At 33.2% G+C, this 18,413-nt stretch overlaps 4 protein-coding genes across 7 annotated transcripts; 3 read left to right on the top strand and 1 right to left on the bottom strand.

Moving 5' to 3' along the window:
- Positions 1-913: 913 nt before the first annotated feature.
- On the top strand, positions 914-3,761 carry LOC141525242 (uncharacterized). Of its 2 annotated transcripts, XM_074239635.1 has the most exons (3): positions 914-1,043; positions 1,856-1,927; positions 1,982-3,761. In XM_074239635.1, exons 2-3 carry the CDS (start codon positions 1,860-1,862, stop codon positions 3,678-3,680), a joined length of 1,767 nt encoding a protein of 588 aa, XP_074095736.1. In that variant the 5' UTR covers positions 914-1,043; positions 1,856-1,859; the 3' UTR covers positions 3,681-3,761. The 2 variants fall into 2 exon arrangements, with proteins under 2 accessions (XP_074095736.1, XP_074095737.1); XM_074239636.1 differs by lacking the exon at positions 914-1,043 and having other exon boundaries at positions 1,711-1,927.
- Positions 3,762-3,954: 193 nt separating this feature from the next.
- Positions 3,955-10,897, bottom strand: Ptip (PAX transcription activation domain interacting protein). Its single transcript, XM_074239634.1, has 5 exons — positions 10,588-10,897; positions 5,990-9,049; positions 4,532-5,278; positions 4,264-4,468; positions 3,955-4,199 (listed from the first exon to the last, which is right to left on the bottom strand). Exons 1-5 carry the CDS (start codon positions 10,681-10,683, stop codon positions 4,126-4,128), a joined length of 4,182 nt encoding a protein of 1,393 aa, XP_074095735.1. The 5' UTR covers positions 10,684-10,897; the 3' UTR covers positions 3,955-4,125.
- LOC141525244 (uncharacterized) lies at positions 10,688-13,891 on the top strand. Of its 3 annotated transcripts, XM_074239639.1 has the most exons (3): positions 10,712-10,787; positions 10,962-11,033; positions 13,460-13,891. In XM_074239639.1, the coding sequence occupies exon 3, from the start codon at positions 13,472-13,474 to the stop codon at positions 13,778-13,780; it is 309 nt and encodes a 102-aa protein (XP_074095740.1). In that variant the 5' UTR covers positions 10,712-10,787; positions 10,962-11,033; positions 13,460-13,471; the 3' UTR covers positions 13,781-13,891. The 3 variants fall into 3 exon arrangements, with proteins under 3 accessions (XP_074095741.1, XP_074095740.1, XP_074095739.1); XM_074239640.1 differs by lacking the exon at positions 10,962-11,033 and having other exon boundaries at positions 10,688-10,787; XM_074239638.1 differs by lacking the exons at positions 10,712-10,787; positions 10,962-11,033 and adding an exon at positions 12,842-13,036.
- LOC141525243 (uncharacterized) lies at positions 11,656-12,710 on the top strand. The gene is made up of 4 exons (XM_074239637.1): positions 11,656-11,955; positions 12,047-12,238; positions 12,312-12,441; positions 12,517-12,710. The coding sequence occupies exons 1-4, from the start codon at positions 11,899-11,901 to the stop codon at positions 12,633-12,635; spliced, it is 498 nt and encodes a 165-aa protein (XP_074095738.1). The 5' UTR covers positions 11,656-11,898; the 3' UTR covers positions 12,636-12,710.
- Positions 13,892-18,413: the final 4,522 nt, after the last annotated feature.

Raw genomic sequence — 18,413 nt, forward strand, 5'->3', positions numbered from 1 at the left:
TTTACATTACGATTATTTATTTCAGGAATTTCGATTGCTTTTTCTAATGGAACATAACTCTTTAAACTCTCTGAGCTTGGTTCTATAATTATAAAAAATAATATCAAGTGATAAAATTTAAACATTTTTTTAATAACTATTACTAATTTTGTATCAAATTATAAGAAGCTTATTAGTTTCAAAGACAACCTATTGATTTATGTGACACATAACTCGTCACCTAAAAAACAATATTAACAGGAAGTTTTGTTTTTTTTTTTTTTTTTTTTTTTTCTATTAAATTTAAACTTAATGACGATTATTAACCCCATTGAGGTTTATGACTCTTTTTTTTATTTTTTTAGAAAATATTAAAATAGTTTTTTAACTTCCCGCCAAGAAAATTGAAAATTTTCAAAAATCAACACTTTCTGTGCCAGATCACGAAATGGCGTCAGCGGTCCTTGTAATGGCGCCCGAGGCGCTGCGCTCTCTGTTGCCGTTCCTCAGAAGTTTTACCGACGAAGAATATTTTTGATGTCGGCTGTCGGTAAAACAACTCTCGTTTGTGATCATAAAAATTTTTGTTTCCAAAATTAATTTCTTTAATTTCTCAAAATGGAGCTATTTTATTTTTTACAATCTTAATAAATTTATTAAAATTTTTACCGACGCCTGAAATGAATTTCTTGTTAACCAATAACATTAATATTTTCGATCAGAAGTTATCAGCGGGAAGTTGGGGTCATTTATTATTCTGGGACATAAATGTCATGGGTTTGATTGCCCGTAACGAAAGTTCAATTAAAACTTTCTTCAAACAGAACAACAATAATTAATGATTAACGGTTTGCTTACAATTGAGAAGTGTAAACTCGAGTTTAGATAACTTTATACGCGCAGTTTATACTTACACACGAGATTTTATAAATAATTCGGTTAGAAGTGTGGGTGTGTATGTGTCATTTCAATATGTCTGCTCGTCCTTGATTCGAGAAAATCAGTTTGTCAGTTTGTGCTGCCAGGGAATTTGTTTTTTTTTAGTCTCACAATTCAGATTTTTTGTAAGTAATATAATAATAATAATAATTATACAAATTTTTACCAATAACTTCAATATTATTTTCAATTTTTTAATAATTTTATATCAAACGTCGATAAAAAAATAATTATCCACTGTACACTACAAAAATAAATTAAAAAAAAAAATAAATTTAATAAGTTAATAACAAATAAATTATAAGAAATTAATTTTTTTTTTAATTCTATTTTAAAACTCGTTTGAATTTTCCCGCGGATAGTATTTTTTGAACGCTCTTTCGTTCCGATAAGTGAATCATAAAAAAGAACCAATTAAAGACTGTATTACCGGCGGTCGGTCAGCAAAACGATTGAGTATAGTATCTGCTGTCTTCAAGCTGTGTTTACAAATAAATTTTTCTATATAGCTAATATTAAGTTGCAATTTTCAATCCGCAACTTCCTACACGGAAAGAACAAGATGACACTGGATATCATCCCAGATTATACTGAGTAAAAAAATTTTTAGATAGTAACTAGTATAATCCAGATTACAACGAGTATAATCCAGATTATAATGAGTATAATCCAGATTATAATGAGTATAATCCAGATATCACCCAGTATAATATCCAGATTACAATGAGTATAATCCAGATATCACTCAGTATAATCTGGATTATACTAGCTACTATCTGAAATTTTTTTCACTACAGATATCACTGAGTATAATCTGAGATAATATCCAGTGTCATCTTGTTCTTTTCGTGCTTAAGGCAGATGAGGAGATTAAAAAAAATTTTTTTGAGAGGTTTAGCGATGATTTTTCTTTTCTAACAGTGATCTCTAATTTCAGCAAAATGATCTGGTCATGTATAATCTTCAGTATTCTTCTCGTCACGACCGCTGACCAACAATCGACCGAAACGTAAGTCCCACGTCCCCTTCTACACACTCTCAAGCTAACTTCCAAATTTTCCAGCATCATCAAAGAAGCGCAGCAGAAAATAATGTTGTTCCTAAAAGAGCCGACAGGTGTCAGCTGGTTGACTTCGCTAACTCAGCGCCAGAAATTACCCCTGAGAACTTCAGAACTCTTAACTGCAATCCTGGACAAATCTTGCCCGGCGGGTCCAGATACAAAGTCCGCGGCTTCAAAACTCCAGGAGTTACTAACCACAGACAACGCGACGCGAATCGAGTTCGAGGGATGGAAGGACTTGATGGATAACGGGCCCCAAGACGACGTCATCTGCCTGTACCGGGCCCTTAACACGACCCTGAATCACACCGAGGACTGGCAGAAGTTCCTCACCAGCATCTCCGAGGGGTACATGGTCTACTTGGCCCTTGACATGGGCACCAAGTTCATAATATGTCTGAAAAAAATCCCTGTTCAGTCTCGCATCGATCCCACCACCGAGGTTTCCCCCACCACGACCCCCGAGGCCCCGGGGCCCAAAATGGGAAACGGCAGTCGGGCTCTAAATGACCCTCTGCCTCTCAATGAAGATTCCTGCGAAGAAACCACGGAGCGGGCAAAAAATTCTAGACGACAATTTATCGAAGTAAGGCCCACTTCTCCCCCACCCTGTAACAGGCCCATTATTTACGTCCTGCCGGTCAACTACCCTCTCCACGCGTTCACTTGGTACCCGAGCCCTCAAGGATTTTTTTATCAGAAAAATAGGCCCCAAAATAATTTAGGGCCTTATGCAGCTCAGGGCAATTTTGGGCCCTATATCCCTCAGAGTGACCTCGGTCATTATCTTCCTTCAGGACCACAACGACCAGAAGTTTATAAGGTACAAAATATTGGGACTTATGGAAATTTTGGGCCCGTGAGATCAACTCAAGGCTCCTTTGAGTCAACAAGAACCACAAAGACCATAAGACCCAATTTCATGGTCCCAATGAGGCGCAGTCCCTTCCCCTTCACCTTAGGGCAAATTGGGCCCACTAGGGACCCAAGGCAGCCTCGTCACTGGCAACCCCCACTCAAGTGCGACAAGAATACCTGGCGGCCTGAATGCTTCTGGAAGCCAGCTGAAAATCGGCATCAGGCCCCGATAAGGCCCACTATGATCGACAATAACTTCGGGTACAGAAAAACTTTGCCGGTCAAGGAGTCGCTGAACGAAAACCCGATGCTTGCCAGGTTCTGGAAGAAGACTCCGCAGAACCTAAATTGGGTCCACAAGAAGCTTTCTGATATTCAGGCCCCGATGGCTCTCGTGAGTCCCATGCCAGGCCCAATTTCTACCGGCTCAGTTCCCTGGATCGTCTACAATCAATACTCGGTGAAGTACCCGCCAGGTACGCCCCTATATATGGGTCAGAACTATTGGCAGGGCAGGACAAGGCCAGTCCCAGGGATCGTGACTGGCTCAATGGAGGGGGGACAAGATCAGGCCCCAAATCAAGAAAAGAAGGGGAAGGGGTTTAAGAATTGCTTGTGCAATTTATGTGACAGGCCCATTATTGTCAAGGTCTTGATGGACAATGCGGGGAAAATGGGTCTTCTTGGGGACTCACGGAGGTCTATAGACCCAAAGACGATTGCTGAGGTGATTACCAAGACTGACCAAAGCTTGGAAGAGGTGGAAAGGCAGATACATGAAATCGAGGCCGAGAGTGGTGAGTCGGAGATTGAGGAGTCTACGGAGAGCAGTGAGGTCTGATTTGGGCCTTATTGCTTTTTTGGGCCCAAAAGAGTGTGGGAGCTCAAACTTTAGGGAATTTTCTGTACTTTATGAAGATGAATAAAGGAAATTTTGGAAAATTGATTTTTATTGCGCATGCGCAGTAAAAAAAATTTTATTGCGCATGCGCAATATTTTTTTTTTTTTTTTAATGGAGAGGGGATGTTTTTCCTTCGCACTTTTTTCAGGCTTATGGCAAAAATAATAAAATATGATAAAATTAGTTTTTTTATTGTCCCCTTATATTAACATATAATTATTCAATATATATTTATTCATTTATTTATATATAAATTTTCATTTTGTATTATTTAAAAATATCTCTGGAAAAGACATGTTGATTTTCGACATACCGATTTTAAAACTTCGCGGTTATTTTTTGTTACTTATATTATTTTTCTTATTCTATAAAGAGCTTTGTAGCTCAAGTTTGTGATGTCTCCAGCTGGAAAGATTGACGACAAACAGAACCTAGGACAACTTCTGCACTGTACACGGCTGGAATTAAGAAAAAAAAATTTATTATTTAATTTTTAAATTGTATTTCGTATTTTTTACTTACCGACATTAGCACGAAGAACATCACTAAGTAAATGGAGGTCATTAGCCTGTGTGATTATAATGTAGTTAACTTTAGTGGCGTTTATTTCTTGGATTTGCGCTAGAGAGCGTCGCGTTTTTTCAAAGGTTCCACCCGCGCTTTCGATTATTTCTGCGAATGCTGAGGGTGCTGGTACAACACTTGGAGTCGCATAAAAAATTTTACCCTGAAATATGAATTATTTAATATTTCATATAAAAAATTCCACAGTAAAAATTTTCTACTATACCTTAAGTACTTCTCCTCTATTAGGACTAGCGAGTGCCTTCTGAATATTGCAATTAAAACTCCTCTCGAAGTCTTCATTGTCGAGCCCATAACCTGCTTCGTCAACAAAAGTATTCCTGGCAAAGCACTCCATCAGCCACTGGATACTGACAATAAACTTGCACCTGCTCAAGCAGCAGAGAAACTTAACCGTCCGAAAGGGGGCGTTCATCACCAAATGAGTAGCATCTCTCCAACTGGCTGCTAAAGTACCACCCAGCTCCCGGATTCTCTTGGCATGTTTCCGAGGGTTGGTCCCACTGAACAGAATCTTGGGCTGCATCTCTGACCCAGGAATAGGTGCATCTGGATTAGTCACGACAATCGGCTCTTCTAGCCCCAGTAACTGCGGGTCCTTGCTCAGAGCCAAATCCAACCTGGGCTTCTTATTGCGCCTTGCGTTAGGTCCCTGACCCACTACCATCACCTTGTCGTAAGACTCCTGGGTAATGTTGATCGGCTTCTTCCAGGCGGTCATAAGATGAGGAACCAGTGAGTAATCTAATCTGAATGGATGAGTCGCGTTGAACTGCTGGTACTTGGGCTGTTCCAGTTGATGGTGGGCAGCCTGCCCGCAGACGACGTCTACCAGCCATTGGACGTTTACGCAAGGTATTGCCCATTCTTTAGCTTTTTTGTATTTCGGTCCCTCTGGCTTTCGGCAGATCAGGATAGTATTGTGTCGAGAAAAGTATTTTGTATACTGGACCTGGAATTACACAAAAAAATTCAGGGTATGCTATAAATAGCTCCTATCTGATCAAATATGTCCATATCTGAGCTTATATGACAATATCTGATCCTATATGACTTTAATATAGTCCTATATGACAGTATATGGTTCTACAAGACTATGTAAGGCCCGATATGACGATGTATGATCTTTATGTGGTAGTATGTGGTAGTATATGGTACTATATGTTCCTATATGACAATATGTGGTAGTATATGGTTCTATATGCTCCTATATGACAATATGTGGTTCTATATGATCCGATGTGTTCCTATATGACTATATATGATTCCTGAAGGTAATATAAAGATCATATATGAAATTATACGGCTTCTACATAAAAATATGTGGTTCTATATGTTCCTATATGACAATATATGGTTCTATACGACATTGTATTGTTCTAAATGATTATATATGACATAATGTGGTTTCTTATTTTTTCATATGATAAATATGATTCCTATATGACAATATATGGCTTCTATACGATAATATATGGCAATATATGATTTCAATATGGTTCTTACATGAAAAATTATGGCTTGATGTTTCTATACGTCAATATGTGATTCAATATGTTAGTAGGTGATCCGATATGGCAAAGATATTTATATCTGACAAATATTAATCATAGATCGTCATATACGACTACAAATAAAATTCTAACTTTTTGTCCGTACTAACCTGTAAAAGTTCCAACATAGCTTTGACCTTGGCGCGTTCCTCTCCCTCAAATCCTGAAAACGACACATTATGTTGACTAAGCGGTTTCTCCCCAATCTCATAGGGCACCGGAAAATGAATGGCATGCCAGGGGGGCAGCACATGCTGCTTGGAAACAACATCAGACAGCCAATGAGCATTGACACATCGCTTTCCATCTCTGAGCGCTTGAACTACAGTAGGATGCTTCTGAGTAATCGCTAGAACATGTGTCGCACGTACGCAGTATTCTGATTCAACTTCTCCACCATGGCGCTCGATGACTTGCTTCCAATTAGTGACTTCCGAAGCAGGAAACTGGGTATCATACTCCACTATCACAAAAATGCACCCCAGAAGATAGAGATCCGGTGGAAGCTTCAAGTTAGGATTGTGTCCATAGAACTGGGCCTTGGGCTGCTGGACCTGTTGAGTGTACATTTTGATTCCTGCAGCAGCTCCGTTGGTAATATTCCCGAGAGTTCTCCTCTGGTAGGCAGCCAGCAGAGCCGGGTCCTGGGACGGAGGGGGTGGCGCCCGATGTTGGGCCGTCATTAACCTGAGTTGTCCAGCAGCACTTCCTTCAGCAGCTCCACCATGGAGCCTGTTGGTCAGCATGTTGGCCAACGCAGTCTTGGTCTTCGCATTGACCACCAACTGTTCGGCCGGCACCTGAGCTGCTGGAGCCGTCAGCGGAATCTCCTGCTGCTGTTGCTGTTGCTGTTGTTGTTGCTGCTGCTGCTGCTGCTGCTGTTGAAGATGTATCTGCTGCAGCCTGGCCATCTGCTGCTTCTGCATCTGCAAGTGGGCCATCTGCTGGGGGGTCAACTGTCCCTGGAAGTTCTGGGCTGGTGGAGTCTGGGCCTGGACCTGAATCACCTGGTTCGAGTTTATCGGAGCTAGAGCTGGTGGTTGAACTGGCATCGGCTTCTGGTTGACAATCTGCCCACGCTGGACCCACTGGACCGGTTGGGATGTCCTGATGATCGCTGGGTGTGCTTGCCGGTTCATCTGTTGCTGCTGGAGGATCAAGTTCCTGGACTTCTGGATCTTCTGAATCACCTGGGCTCTCTGCTGCGGGTCCATCTGCTGGAGCTTCTGGTGCGTCTGTGCGTCCAGGTGGATCAACTGCCTTAGGTGCTGTTGGGGCTGGACCCAACCTGCCGGTCTCTGCTGGCCGAGCTGCTGCCTTTGAAGCTGGAGGTGATACTGCTGCTGTTGTTGCTGCTGCTGTTGCTGCCAAGCTTCTCTATTGATAACAAAACTCTGGTTCTGCGGCTGGCCTTGGATCGGAGCTTCTCGAACAATGAATTGGGTCTGCGGAACTGACTGCTGGAGGTGCTGCGATATCTGTTGGATCTTCTGTTGCTGTTGCTGTTGCTGGATCAGTAAGAACTGTTGACGTTGTTCTGGGGTTAGTTGCTGCTGCTGTAATGGTTGATGGATTGGTTGCTGGATCATCTGCTGCTGGATATGCTGAATGTTGATCTGCGGCGGTCCCATTTGTTGTTGTTGGTTAATCGGCTGTTGTTGTTGTTGCTGCTGTTGTTGAGCGACTGACTGCTGGATCATTGTTTGCTGTTGAGGACTTATAGATTGTTGTTGAGTTATTGTTTGCTGGATGATCGTTTGATTCAATGATTGTTGAGGGCTTATCGATTGTTGCTGTTGTATTATTGCTTGTTGCTGTTGATTTAATGATTGTTGCGGACTTATCGACTGCTGCTGCTGTGGCTGAGTTACTGATTGCTGATTGATCAATTGTTGTTGTTGTTGTTGTTGTTGTTGTTGGAGCTGTTGTTGATTTATCAATTGTTGCTGTTGATTGACTGGTTGTTGGTTAATTGACTGTTGTTGATCAATCAATTGTTGCTGTTGACTTATTAATTGTTGTTGTTGCTGTGGATTAACTGGCTGCTGTTGATGTTGTTGTTGTTGTTGATTTATCGCTTGTTGATTGATCAATTGTTGTGGCTGTTGTTGATTAACTGGTTGTTGTTGTTGTTGTTGTTGTTGTTGTTGCTGACTTATCGGCTGTTGACTTATCGACTGCTGATTAATCAATTGTTGTTGCGGCTGTTGCTGTTGTTGATTAACTGGTTGTTGTTGCTGACTTATCGGCTGTTGATTGATCGACTGCTGACTTATCGGATGTTGACTTACCGACTGTTGATTAACAGATTGTTGTAAATTACTTTGATTTTGAGGAATTTGCTGGTGTCCGACCGATATAGGTTGCTGTTGAACCATAATATGTTGATTAAACCCTTGTAATTGAACTGATTGTTCCGGAACCGGCTGAACAGGTTTCATAGGGGTCCAATTCTGTGAATTGTAAGTCAAGCTGTTAGTAGAGACAGTCCGTTGATACTGCGGCGATTCTGGAGAAGTAGGCTGGACCTGAACCTGCTGAAGAACTTGTTGAACTTGAACGGGCATTCCATAATTCTCCCACGGCAACCTTGTCTTCAGAACATCATCCAGAGCCTTGTCTTCTGAATCCTCCTGATCCTGATCAATGAACCCAGTGATCAGACTGATGGAGCTGGGGGCTGGATACACCAAGAGCCGGGGATGGAACTCGGATTCATCGACCAGGCTTCGATTTCTGCAGCACTCGGTGACCCAGTCGGGGGTGACAATCTTGATCCCTCTTGAGTTAGCAGCTTCGTACTTGGAACCAGACGCCTTGCCGGCCACCAGGTGGGTGATGGTCCTGTCTAGCCGGGGGAGGAAATGCCCACCCTGAAGAGTCACCATCGCCCAGATCGATTCTATATCCCGGGAAGACAGGCAGGTGGTGCTGATCCGGATCGAGGAAAACAGCTGGTTCTCCTGGGCGGAGAAGTAATGGGTAGGAAGCAGTTGCTTGCATTTCGCGGACTGCAAGACCCAGTCTTGTGTTACCGCTGGGATCTCGTAGATGTCTTTGGCTTCGAAGAGCTCGCTCTCCGCTGGCTCTTCCCCGGCTATCAAGTGCGTTACGTAATCGCTGAAATAGTTTGAGTGCTCGGCGCTCCCTTTGTGTAGCAGGGACAACACCTAGAAGGTTACTTGGAGGTTTACTTTTGTGATGGAGCTTTTGTAAATAATTTGGTTTCTTTTTGAATTTACAAAAAAAAATTTTGAAACTTTTAATTAAGTTAAAATTATTCAGATACATAGTATTGTAATTTTGATCGTTACAAAATAGAAATATCAAATAATAAATTAATTTCAAATTACAATTCTTCATTTGTCCTTTTTTTACTTTATGACAAGTTGTTAACACCAATTATCGTTTTATCAATTTGGAAATAATTTGAAATTTGAGATTGAGAAACATTAATTTGCAGAAATTTGTATGCAAACGAGTATTTGAATAAAAGAAAAAAAATTGATATTCTCATTTCATTATTTCTAGTTTTTATTGAAAATTTATATTTGTTTGAGTTATTTGGCGTTCAAAATTGTAATTGAAGTGAAATAACGGACAAAATATGTCAGGCGTTAAAAAAATAAAAAATTATGTCATGTGTTAAGACTGACTTTGTCAGATTTTTAAGATTATGTCCAAAAAATAGAAAAAATTTTATGAAATTTGATATTTTGAGAAAAATTTTGATGGATGATTTTGAAAAAATATTTTTTAGTTCGAATTTTATAAAAAAAAAAAAATTAAAAACGTCGGCGAATTTTAGAATTATCTAAAAGTGATCAATTTTGATAAAAATAAACCATTTTACCCCAAAAATTGATATTTTAAAATATTCAATTTTAGAGTATTTAAATTTTTTTAAGAAAAAATTGGATTTTGTTCGAACAAAATTTTAAAAAAAAAATTGTAAATATTTTCCTAAAAACTCAAAGTTTTTGATAAAAAATTAAAAAATAATTTTTTAATCTAAAAAAATTTTAATTTCACAATGTTTTAAATTATAAAAAATTTTATAACATAAATTAGTAAAAAAAAAAAAAATAATATGAAAAAAAAAAAATGTATTTTTTATTGTCTAAAATTTCTATATGTTAATATATTTTTGCCATAATTTATTTGTTATAAAATTCATGAAATTAAAGTTAGTAGTCACTCTAAAATTTTTCAATTTTATTAAACAAAAAAAATCTTTTCAGAAAATTATTTTAAAGAAATTGCAATTTTTACTTTTAACAATTTTTTTTCTTATTCTTTTTTGCCATAATTTATTTGTTATAAAATTTTTTTAATTATTAAACATATGTTAAATTAATTTTCAAATAAAATTCTTGAAAAGATAAAAAATATAAAAATTATTTAAAATTTTAAATTTCCCGCTATTCGCGCCATTTTATTTTCCGCGATAAAAAATAAAAATAAACAAAGTATATTTGGTCTGTGAAAACACAAAACTTATAACCTCTAATTTAAAAAAAATTACACAATTATTAACAATAATAACAACAACAACAACAATAAGAATTGTTATTATTTTTATAAAAATAAAAAAAAACAATACCGGGAACTGATCACTAAAATCAACAAGTAATTAAAAATAAATTTTCTCACAAACAAAACAATAATTATAAAAAAAATTAAATAATAATAATAAAGATATGCAAACCTTGGGATCGGCACGTCCAGTGATATAAAATTTAACGTCGGCAAACAAAGCTACGTCGAGTTTCAATTCCTCTAATCCCGCGCGTATATCTCCCATTATTTTAACAAAAACGATGCATTCACTATTTATTGTTATTAAAGTTATAATTATTATGTAACATTTTGGAAACAAGCGTGTCGGACCCGAGGATAACGGCGAGGGTGAGTTTTTTGTAATTACTAGGGTGCTGTTACTGGTCACTAGGATTTACTCGGTTGCCGCGTCGGTTTTTGTTGTGATTGACGGGTTACACTGATTTCGAGGTTAGCCTGTGTCAATTCATGAACGTATACCTTTAAATCGATTATAAACGCACCAGGAATTTCGATTGTCAGTGTAGGTTACGAGATATATCGAACTTCGAGAGTTGTAAAACTGATTTACCGTCGAGAAGTTATCTGTATGTGGTAAGTTTCTGTTTTATCAAAAGATAATATATTTGGTGATAATTCAGTTTATCCAGCGGGATAATTTTAAATTACCTTTCGCGGGAAAAATTGAAATTATCTTACGCGGGAAAATTTGAAATTATTTTACGTGGCAAAATTTAAAATTATTTTTCGTGGCAAAATTTAAAATTATTTTACGCGGCAAAATTTAAAATTATTTTGCGCGGGAAAAAAAAATTGAAATAAATGAAAAAATTTATTAAAAATTTTAAAAACTTAGTTATTTATTATTAATTTAAAGAAATTTATTATTTATTTGAATTTTTATAAGGTTTAAGAATTGTAATTATTAGAAAAAATTTGAAGCTTTGTGATAATTAAATTAATATAATAATTTGAATAAAGAAAAAATAAGCAATAAAAAATATAAATAGTTTTATTTTAAAAAATTTATTATAACAAATTTGATAACATATTTTTTAGAAAATTATTTCACATAAACATATTATTTTAAACAACAATAATTTCCACAGAAAATTACTGGTCATTAAAAAAATTATTTATTTTCTAGCTAATTGTAAAAAAAATAATTATGATAATTTAAATAAAACGTGACGGAATTTTTTTTATTTATATTTTTCAAGTAATTATCAATCACATCACGATCGGTACTTAATTATCACTATCCTTCCAACAATCCTATTATTACCCCTCCCGTTGAATTTTCCGTGATTGCATCCTCCGAGATAATACGATGTATGATCACTAGTGTATTATATAAACCTAAGTTTTTAAAATGTTTATCTATTTTCATAGATATCTTTCCACAGTAAAAGTTAATATTCTTTTAGTTTCTTGCATTAATAAAAATAACTTATAAAAAATGTATTTATTAGCTATTTTTGTGGCAGTTCAAATTTTGACGCTTGAAATAAATGCAGTAAGTTGTAATTATAATTAATACTAATTTTTATTTTAATGTTAATAACTAAATTTTTGTCAAAAAAATTATTATTTTTTTTTAATTCCAGGCGTCAGTTTCCGTTGACAAGCATGTAGAAATATTCCAAAAAAAATGTCCAGCTTTTCCAAATAGTTTAGAAAAAACTCTTGATTTTGTTGAAAAAGACTACCAACTTCTGTTTCTGTCCGGGGCTCCTGATGCAACAGTAATCAAAGAAGTAGACCGGATGGTCGTTTGTGTGTTCCAACATTTAGGATTGGTAAGAAAAAAATTTTTAAAAAATAGTAAAAATTATTTTTTATAAAACATTTCTTCTTATTGCTTTTTATCAGATAAAATCTGACAATTCCATTGACGCTAAAGCAGTAGTTAATTTCTTCGAAGCAACTAGTCCTTATTTCACAGAACAAGTGCGAGGGTCAGAGAAAAAATTGGACAGCTTCGAAAGATGTCTTTCTAAAAGTAAAAATTTTATTTTTAAACATTGATTATTTTTCATTGATATTTATGACATTGATGATGGATTTTTATTCACAGAGAGTGAAAGCGCCGAAGAAGCCAGAGATTGGATCGTAAATTGCCTGCAGAAAGAGATCTGGCTACACTCAGTGGCTTACAAGCCAGAAGAAATTCATGAGAAAGAAAAAAATTTTTGAATATTTAAATATTTATAAATTATTTTTTGGAAAATGAAAATTTATCATTGTTAATAAAAAAATTTTCCATAGTAATTTTATACCATTATTTTCTTGACATTTTCCGAAAAGAAAATAACACTTCTCTATAATTACTATGTATTTTTATAAAATATTAAGAGAACTTTTTAAACAATAACAGTGTATTTTTTATTATCTGGCGGGTGTGTAAGCAGTTGGAATAATATGTATATTTTTATTTGTGTTATAACAATACCTTCGAAGAACAATATTAGTTCGATATACAATAATATTCTGTTTATTAATCGACATAATCTCAAGATATAAATACCAGAACTTTTTAATGCAATCTCATCAGTCTTCAGTTGATAAAATTAATTAATTGTTTAATAACAAGACTCGTGAGTGTTTAAATTTTTTATTTACGCGATAAACTTTATGAATTTTTCCGGAAAATTTTTTTAATTGTTTCGGGAAAATTTTTTTTTTAATTTTTTCAAAATTTATCGGGAAAACATTTCCTAATTTTCCGTAATTTTTCAAAAAATTACTACCATTTAAAAAATTTTCCGAAAAAACTAAAAATTTTCCAGAATTTTCCGGAAAAATTTTCCGGGAAAAAATTCCAGAATTTTCTACGATTTATAAAAAATTTCCACGATTGTAAAAATTTACCGGGAAAACTCAATATTTTCTTGAATTTTCCATAATTTTCCAAAAATTCTAGGAAAAATTTTTTCCGAAAAAATTTTAGAATTTTCCAAAAATTTTCCAGGAAAATTTTTTTTTCAAAAATAAAAATTTTTTTTTATTAATTCCCACAGAAAACAACCAAAATGCGTTACATTATCGTCTTTTTGGCCGCTATTGCTTGTGCCGCTGCCATCTCTACCAGCAGCCACTACTCGTCAAGCTCAAACAACAACGGTGCCTGGGTTAATGGAGTCCCAGTAGGTGGAAACAACTGGAACAGCAACTGGAACGGAAACCGTCACAGCAACTGGAACGGTAACACCCCCAACAGCAACTGGAACGGAAACCACGACGACAACTGGAACGGTAACTCCAACGGATGGAACGGTCGCTCCAACGGAAACTGGAACGGCAACCACCACGCCAACTCCAACTGGAACTCCCATTCTTAAGAACTTTTTTAACTTGAAATCACATCTTTGATTCCAATGATTTTTGATTTTTTTACCAAATTCTAAATTATGATCATCTTCAATTACTTTTTGGATTCGTATTTTTCGGTGTTTTAATAAAGAATATTTCATTAAAAAATTTGTATTATTTTTCTTTGAGTTGCTACATGCATTAGTTTTAATATTTTAGCTTTCCGAATCATTAAATTTAATAATTCAATAGGGGAGAAGGGGGTCAATTGAACCAAAAAAAGTTTAGTAATTTTTTACTATTCGAATTAAAACTAAATAATAATTTTTTTTTTTCTTGGAATGGTAGTTTATTATGTCTACTACCATTATCAATACATAAATTAGTCAATAAACAACGTGAATTTTTTAAAATTATTAATTTATCCAAACGCGTAGAATGGTTCAATTGACCCCCGCTCGGGGGCAATTGAACCACTGCTTGGGGTAAATTAAACCAATAATATTTAAAACTTAAACGCGAACTTTTAATAAATTATATATTAATTGTTAGTTGGTAATATTACTGTTGGATCGTTTCAATGTACAGATATTATATTAAATAAATTAAAAATCAATTTAAAAATAATTTTAATTATAAATTCAGTTCATCAAATTGTTAGGTTATTTCAGTGAGTTTTTTCACGTAGAGTCAAGATGCGCGCGCATGTCCCATGCTTCTACGTATGGTTCAATCGTCCCCGGGACTGCTGGTTCAATTGATCCCATATAATTTTATAACAATTAATAGTAAATAATATAAATAAATAAACTATTATATCACTATAAACAAAGTTGAGGATTATAAAGTATAAGTATATAGAACGACTACAATTCAAACTTTATCAATTAATTCAAAAATTGAAATATTATTAAACAATTTGTTACCAGCCGAAAAAAAAAGTTTACATGCCTAAAAATAAAAAAATCTCAATTTTTCAAAATTTATTAATCCCAATGATTTAAAATTTTGATCATATCCGAGTTTAACATATTAGAATCTAATTCTAAGAGCATGAAGCGTTTTTTCAATTTTTTTGATTTTTTAATTCGAATGGTTCAATTTACCCCCTTCTCCCCCAATTCTTGAGCCACCAATAAAAAAATAATTATGAAGAATTTTCTAAATCGTTATTAACTATAATAAAAAATAATTTAAAATTATTTTATTGATTATCTAACTAAATTTTAATTTTATAAAGGATTAATGTTAATTGATTATTATTCTTTTTATTCCTTAATTTAAATATAATTCAATTGTTCATACATTATTTGTAGAATAGTAATGTTTCTTTTAAACAAAAAAGATTTTAAAAAGGGGTCACAACAATTCCTTAATTGAAGTTTAAGAATGTATTGATTTTAATAACAATACGCAAAAAATAATATTAATATTTGTAAATAGAATTACTATTATTTAAAAGGATAATGAACTGTACAAAATCAATCGCGGAAAAAAAAATATTATTTATAACAAATCTAGAATGATTATTATTTATAAATAATCCACGCCCACATATGTGTGTACATTTAATGATACGTAAGCAAGCAAAATTAATAATAATTACGTCGAGTTATTACGAGAGTGTATTTATGCAGCTGCTAAAATAACAATAATTATTATTTTAAATGAAGAATAAAATTATATTTGCTCAGCTTGTGTTCGTTTATGGAAATGTTTTCATCATCGGTAGCATCGAACGATTTAATTGGATATTTACTTGTCACGCTGTCTCTTTAATTAATGAGCACGCTTATTTTTATTCCAACTTTTTTTTTTGAGAAAATTAAATTTTGAGGGCTGAAAAATAGCTCTAGTTTTTAGGAAAACATTCTCTGTAAGAAACTTCACTGATAGAAGAATTTATTAACTATTAATAATTAAATTTATTTAAAGATAACAATTTAATTTATTAAATTTTAATAAATATTTTTTAACATTTAATAAATATTTATTTGGGAGAAAGGTACATTTATTAATATTTAATAAATATTTATTAATAGTTAACAAATATTTATTAACAGTTAATAAATATTTTATTGAGTGTGAATTTGTCTCGCTTGCAATGTCATATGATATGAAGATTGCTTATAAACAAAAATCATCTTAATTTACTTTAAAACATTGAACGAATTATGGATTTATTATTAGTGATCGAAAAAAAGTTTTTCAATTAAGTGTAAAAAATTATGTTAGACCTTTAAAAATTCACGTTACATCGAATGAAGTTAATGTTGTTTCTCATCGTGATTTAATTTAATTTAATTTAACAGATGTGTTACATTATTTGTATTTATTTATTAGAAAAATAAAGTTTTTAACAAAAAAAAAAAAAAAAAAAAATTGTAATGTTTATAAATTATTTGCAAGCATTATATTATATAATAATAACGTTTATTGTAAAATACTAAATTCAATCACAGCTCGACAATTAATTTTTATATTTTTAAATATTAAAAACTTTAATTTATTAAGTGAATTGAATTATTATCATGTATTCCAGTAATAGAGTTATAAAAAGTGTCAAAATAAAAGTGCTATTTTTGCTTTTTATCTTAAATAAATATTTGTTAACAGTTAACAAATATTTATTAACTATTAATAAATATTTATTAACAGTTAATAAATTCTACTTAATAAATACTTATTAACTGTTAATAAATATTTGTTAACTGTTAACAAATATATATTAACATTTAATAAATCGTATTTAATAAATAATTTATTAACTGTTGATAAATATTTATTAAATCCCATGATGTTAAAAAATCATTTATTAACAGTTAATAAATATTAAATATTTACAAATCCTTCTATCAGTGTAATATAAATTACGATAGTAAAAGTCCCTTTAAAAAAAAATTTCCGAGCGTACATAATGAAAACTTTGAATAGACAATTCTACTCAGTACTTGTCGATGGGCAATCAGGTCTTACGAGGTAATTTAAAAAAACTACGGTAAGTATAAACAGTAATTTTTTTCTCCTTTCTTGTCAGTTATCCAATAGCTTTTTTTTTTCCTCCCTGTACAGTTCATGAAATTCGTATTTTCTCCGGATTTTCCCGGCAGATAATCGAATGTCCAAAGTACTCCCTCGAGGATCTTGGGAGTCCATCCAAGCGGAAATTCCCCGCGACGTTAGTTTAAAGTCTTTTGTCAACTTCCTTTAACTTACTTTTGATGGGAATTGATAGACGGGATAACGAACGGTAACTTGGTGTAGAAATATAATTTATCGAAAAGGAAGAGGGTGAAATATTATGTTTGAATATCTATCTGTATACATGGATGGTCTAAGCACTTGCTAGTAAATCGAGTACTGGAGTATCCGATAGCAATATATGAGGGATAAACGGATATAGAGAGACTGAAGCCCTTATTATGACGCACGGGCATTTGTGGGATTCCATCTTTGGCATGTGAGTCGATTAATGTAGCCGGCAATTTCGATAGAATTAATTCTCAAAGGATTTAACTCTCCATCAGAGTTTGAGAGTAGGAGCTGAGAGCTGAGAGCCAAAGGTTCTGTAATAATTCTCTCGTCAGCTCGGCTGTCGTTTATTAAATTTATTACGTGCTAAATGCCGATTGTAGATTGTAGATGTGCTATTAATTGCGTCTGGATGAATCCAGTACTTTAAACGATTATTCGCTTCAATTTAATCCAGCTCTCTGAAAGATACAGAGAGTTTAAACTTTCTCATTTCAGAACTAAGTTTAAGAATTTTGGTTGATTATTATTGTTATTATTCTTTGTCAATAGCAATATGATTATCATTATCATGGATTTGATATTGTTATCATGAATATCATTATTGATGACAATATCATCAATATCATTTTCGATGACAATATCATAAATATCAGTATTAATATCAATGATAATTTTTTAGAACGTAAATATCATTATCAATGACAATATGATGAATATCATTATGAATGACAATATAATGAATATCATTGTCAATGATACTATAATGAATATCATTATGAATGACAATATGATGAATATCATTATCAATATCATGATAATTTTTTAGAACGTTAATATAATTGTCAATATTAAAATCATTATCATGGATTTTTATATTGTTATCATGAACATTATTATCGATAAAAATATCATGAATATCATTATCGATGACAATATCATTATCAATATCAATGATAATTTTTAAGAACGTAAATATCATTATCAATATTAAAATCATTATCATCATCATGAATTTCGATATTTTTATCATGAATATCATTATCATTAACAAAATAATTATTAATTATCATGAATTAAAAAAATTATTATCACTATCATGAATATTACTATCAATCTTATGAATATTACAATCATAAATGTCAATTTTGGTACTATAAACATCAATATATCTATCATGAAGATATTTATTATGAATATCAATATCAATATCACGAATATCACTTTCATTTGTTTTAGTATCATTGTAATTAACTCCGTTATTGTAAATATTAACATCAATATCATAATGATGATAATAACCAATATTAATATCATGAATATCATTATCAATATCGCGAATATCATCATCAATATCGCGAATATCATCAATAATACCATGAATATCATGAATATCATTATCACTATCAT

The sequence above is a fragment of the Cotesia typhae genome, unplaced genomic scaffold (assembly GCF_013202065.1).
Source record: "Cotesia typhae breed Kobodo isofemale line unplaced genomic scaffold, CoteBio_Ctyphae contig_26, whole genome shotgun sequence".
In the NCBI taxonomy this organism is placed as follows: Eukaryota; Metazoa; Arthropoda; class Insecta; order Hymenoptera; family Braconidae; genus Cotesia; species Cotesia typhae.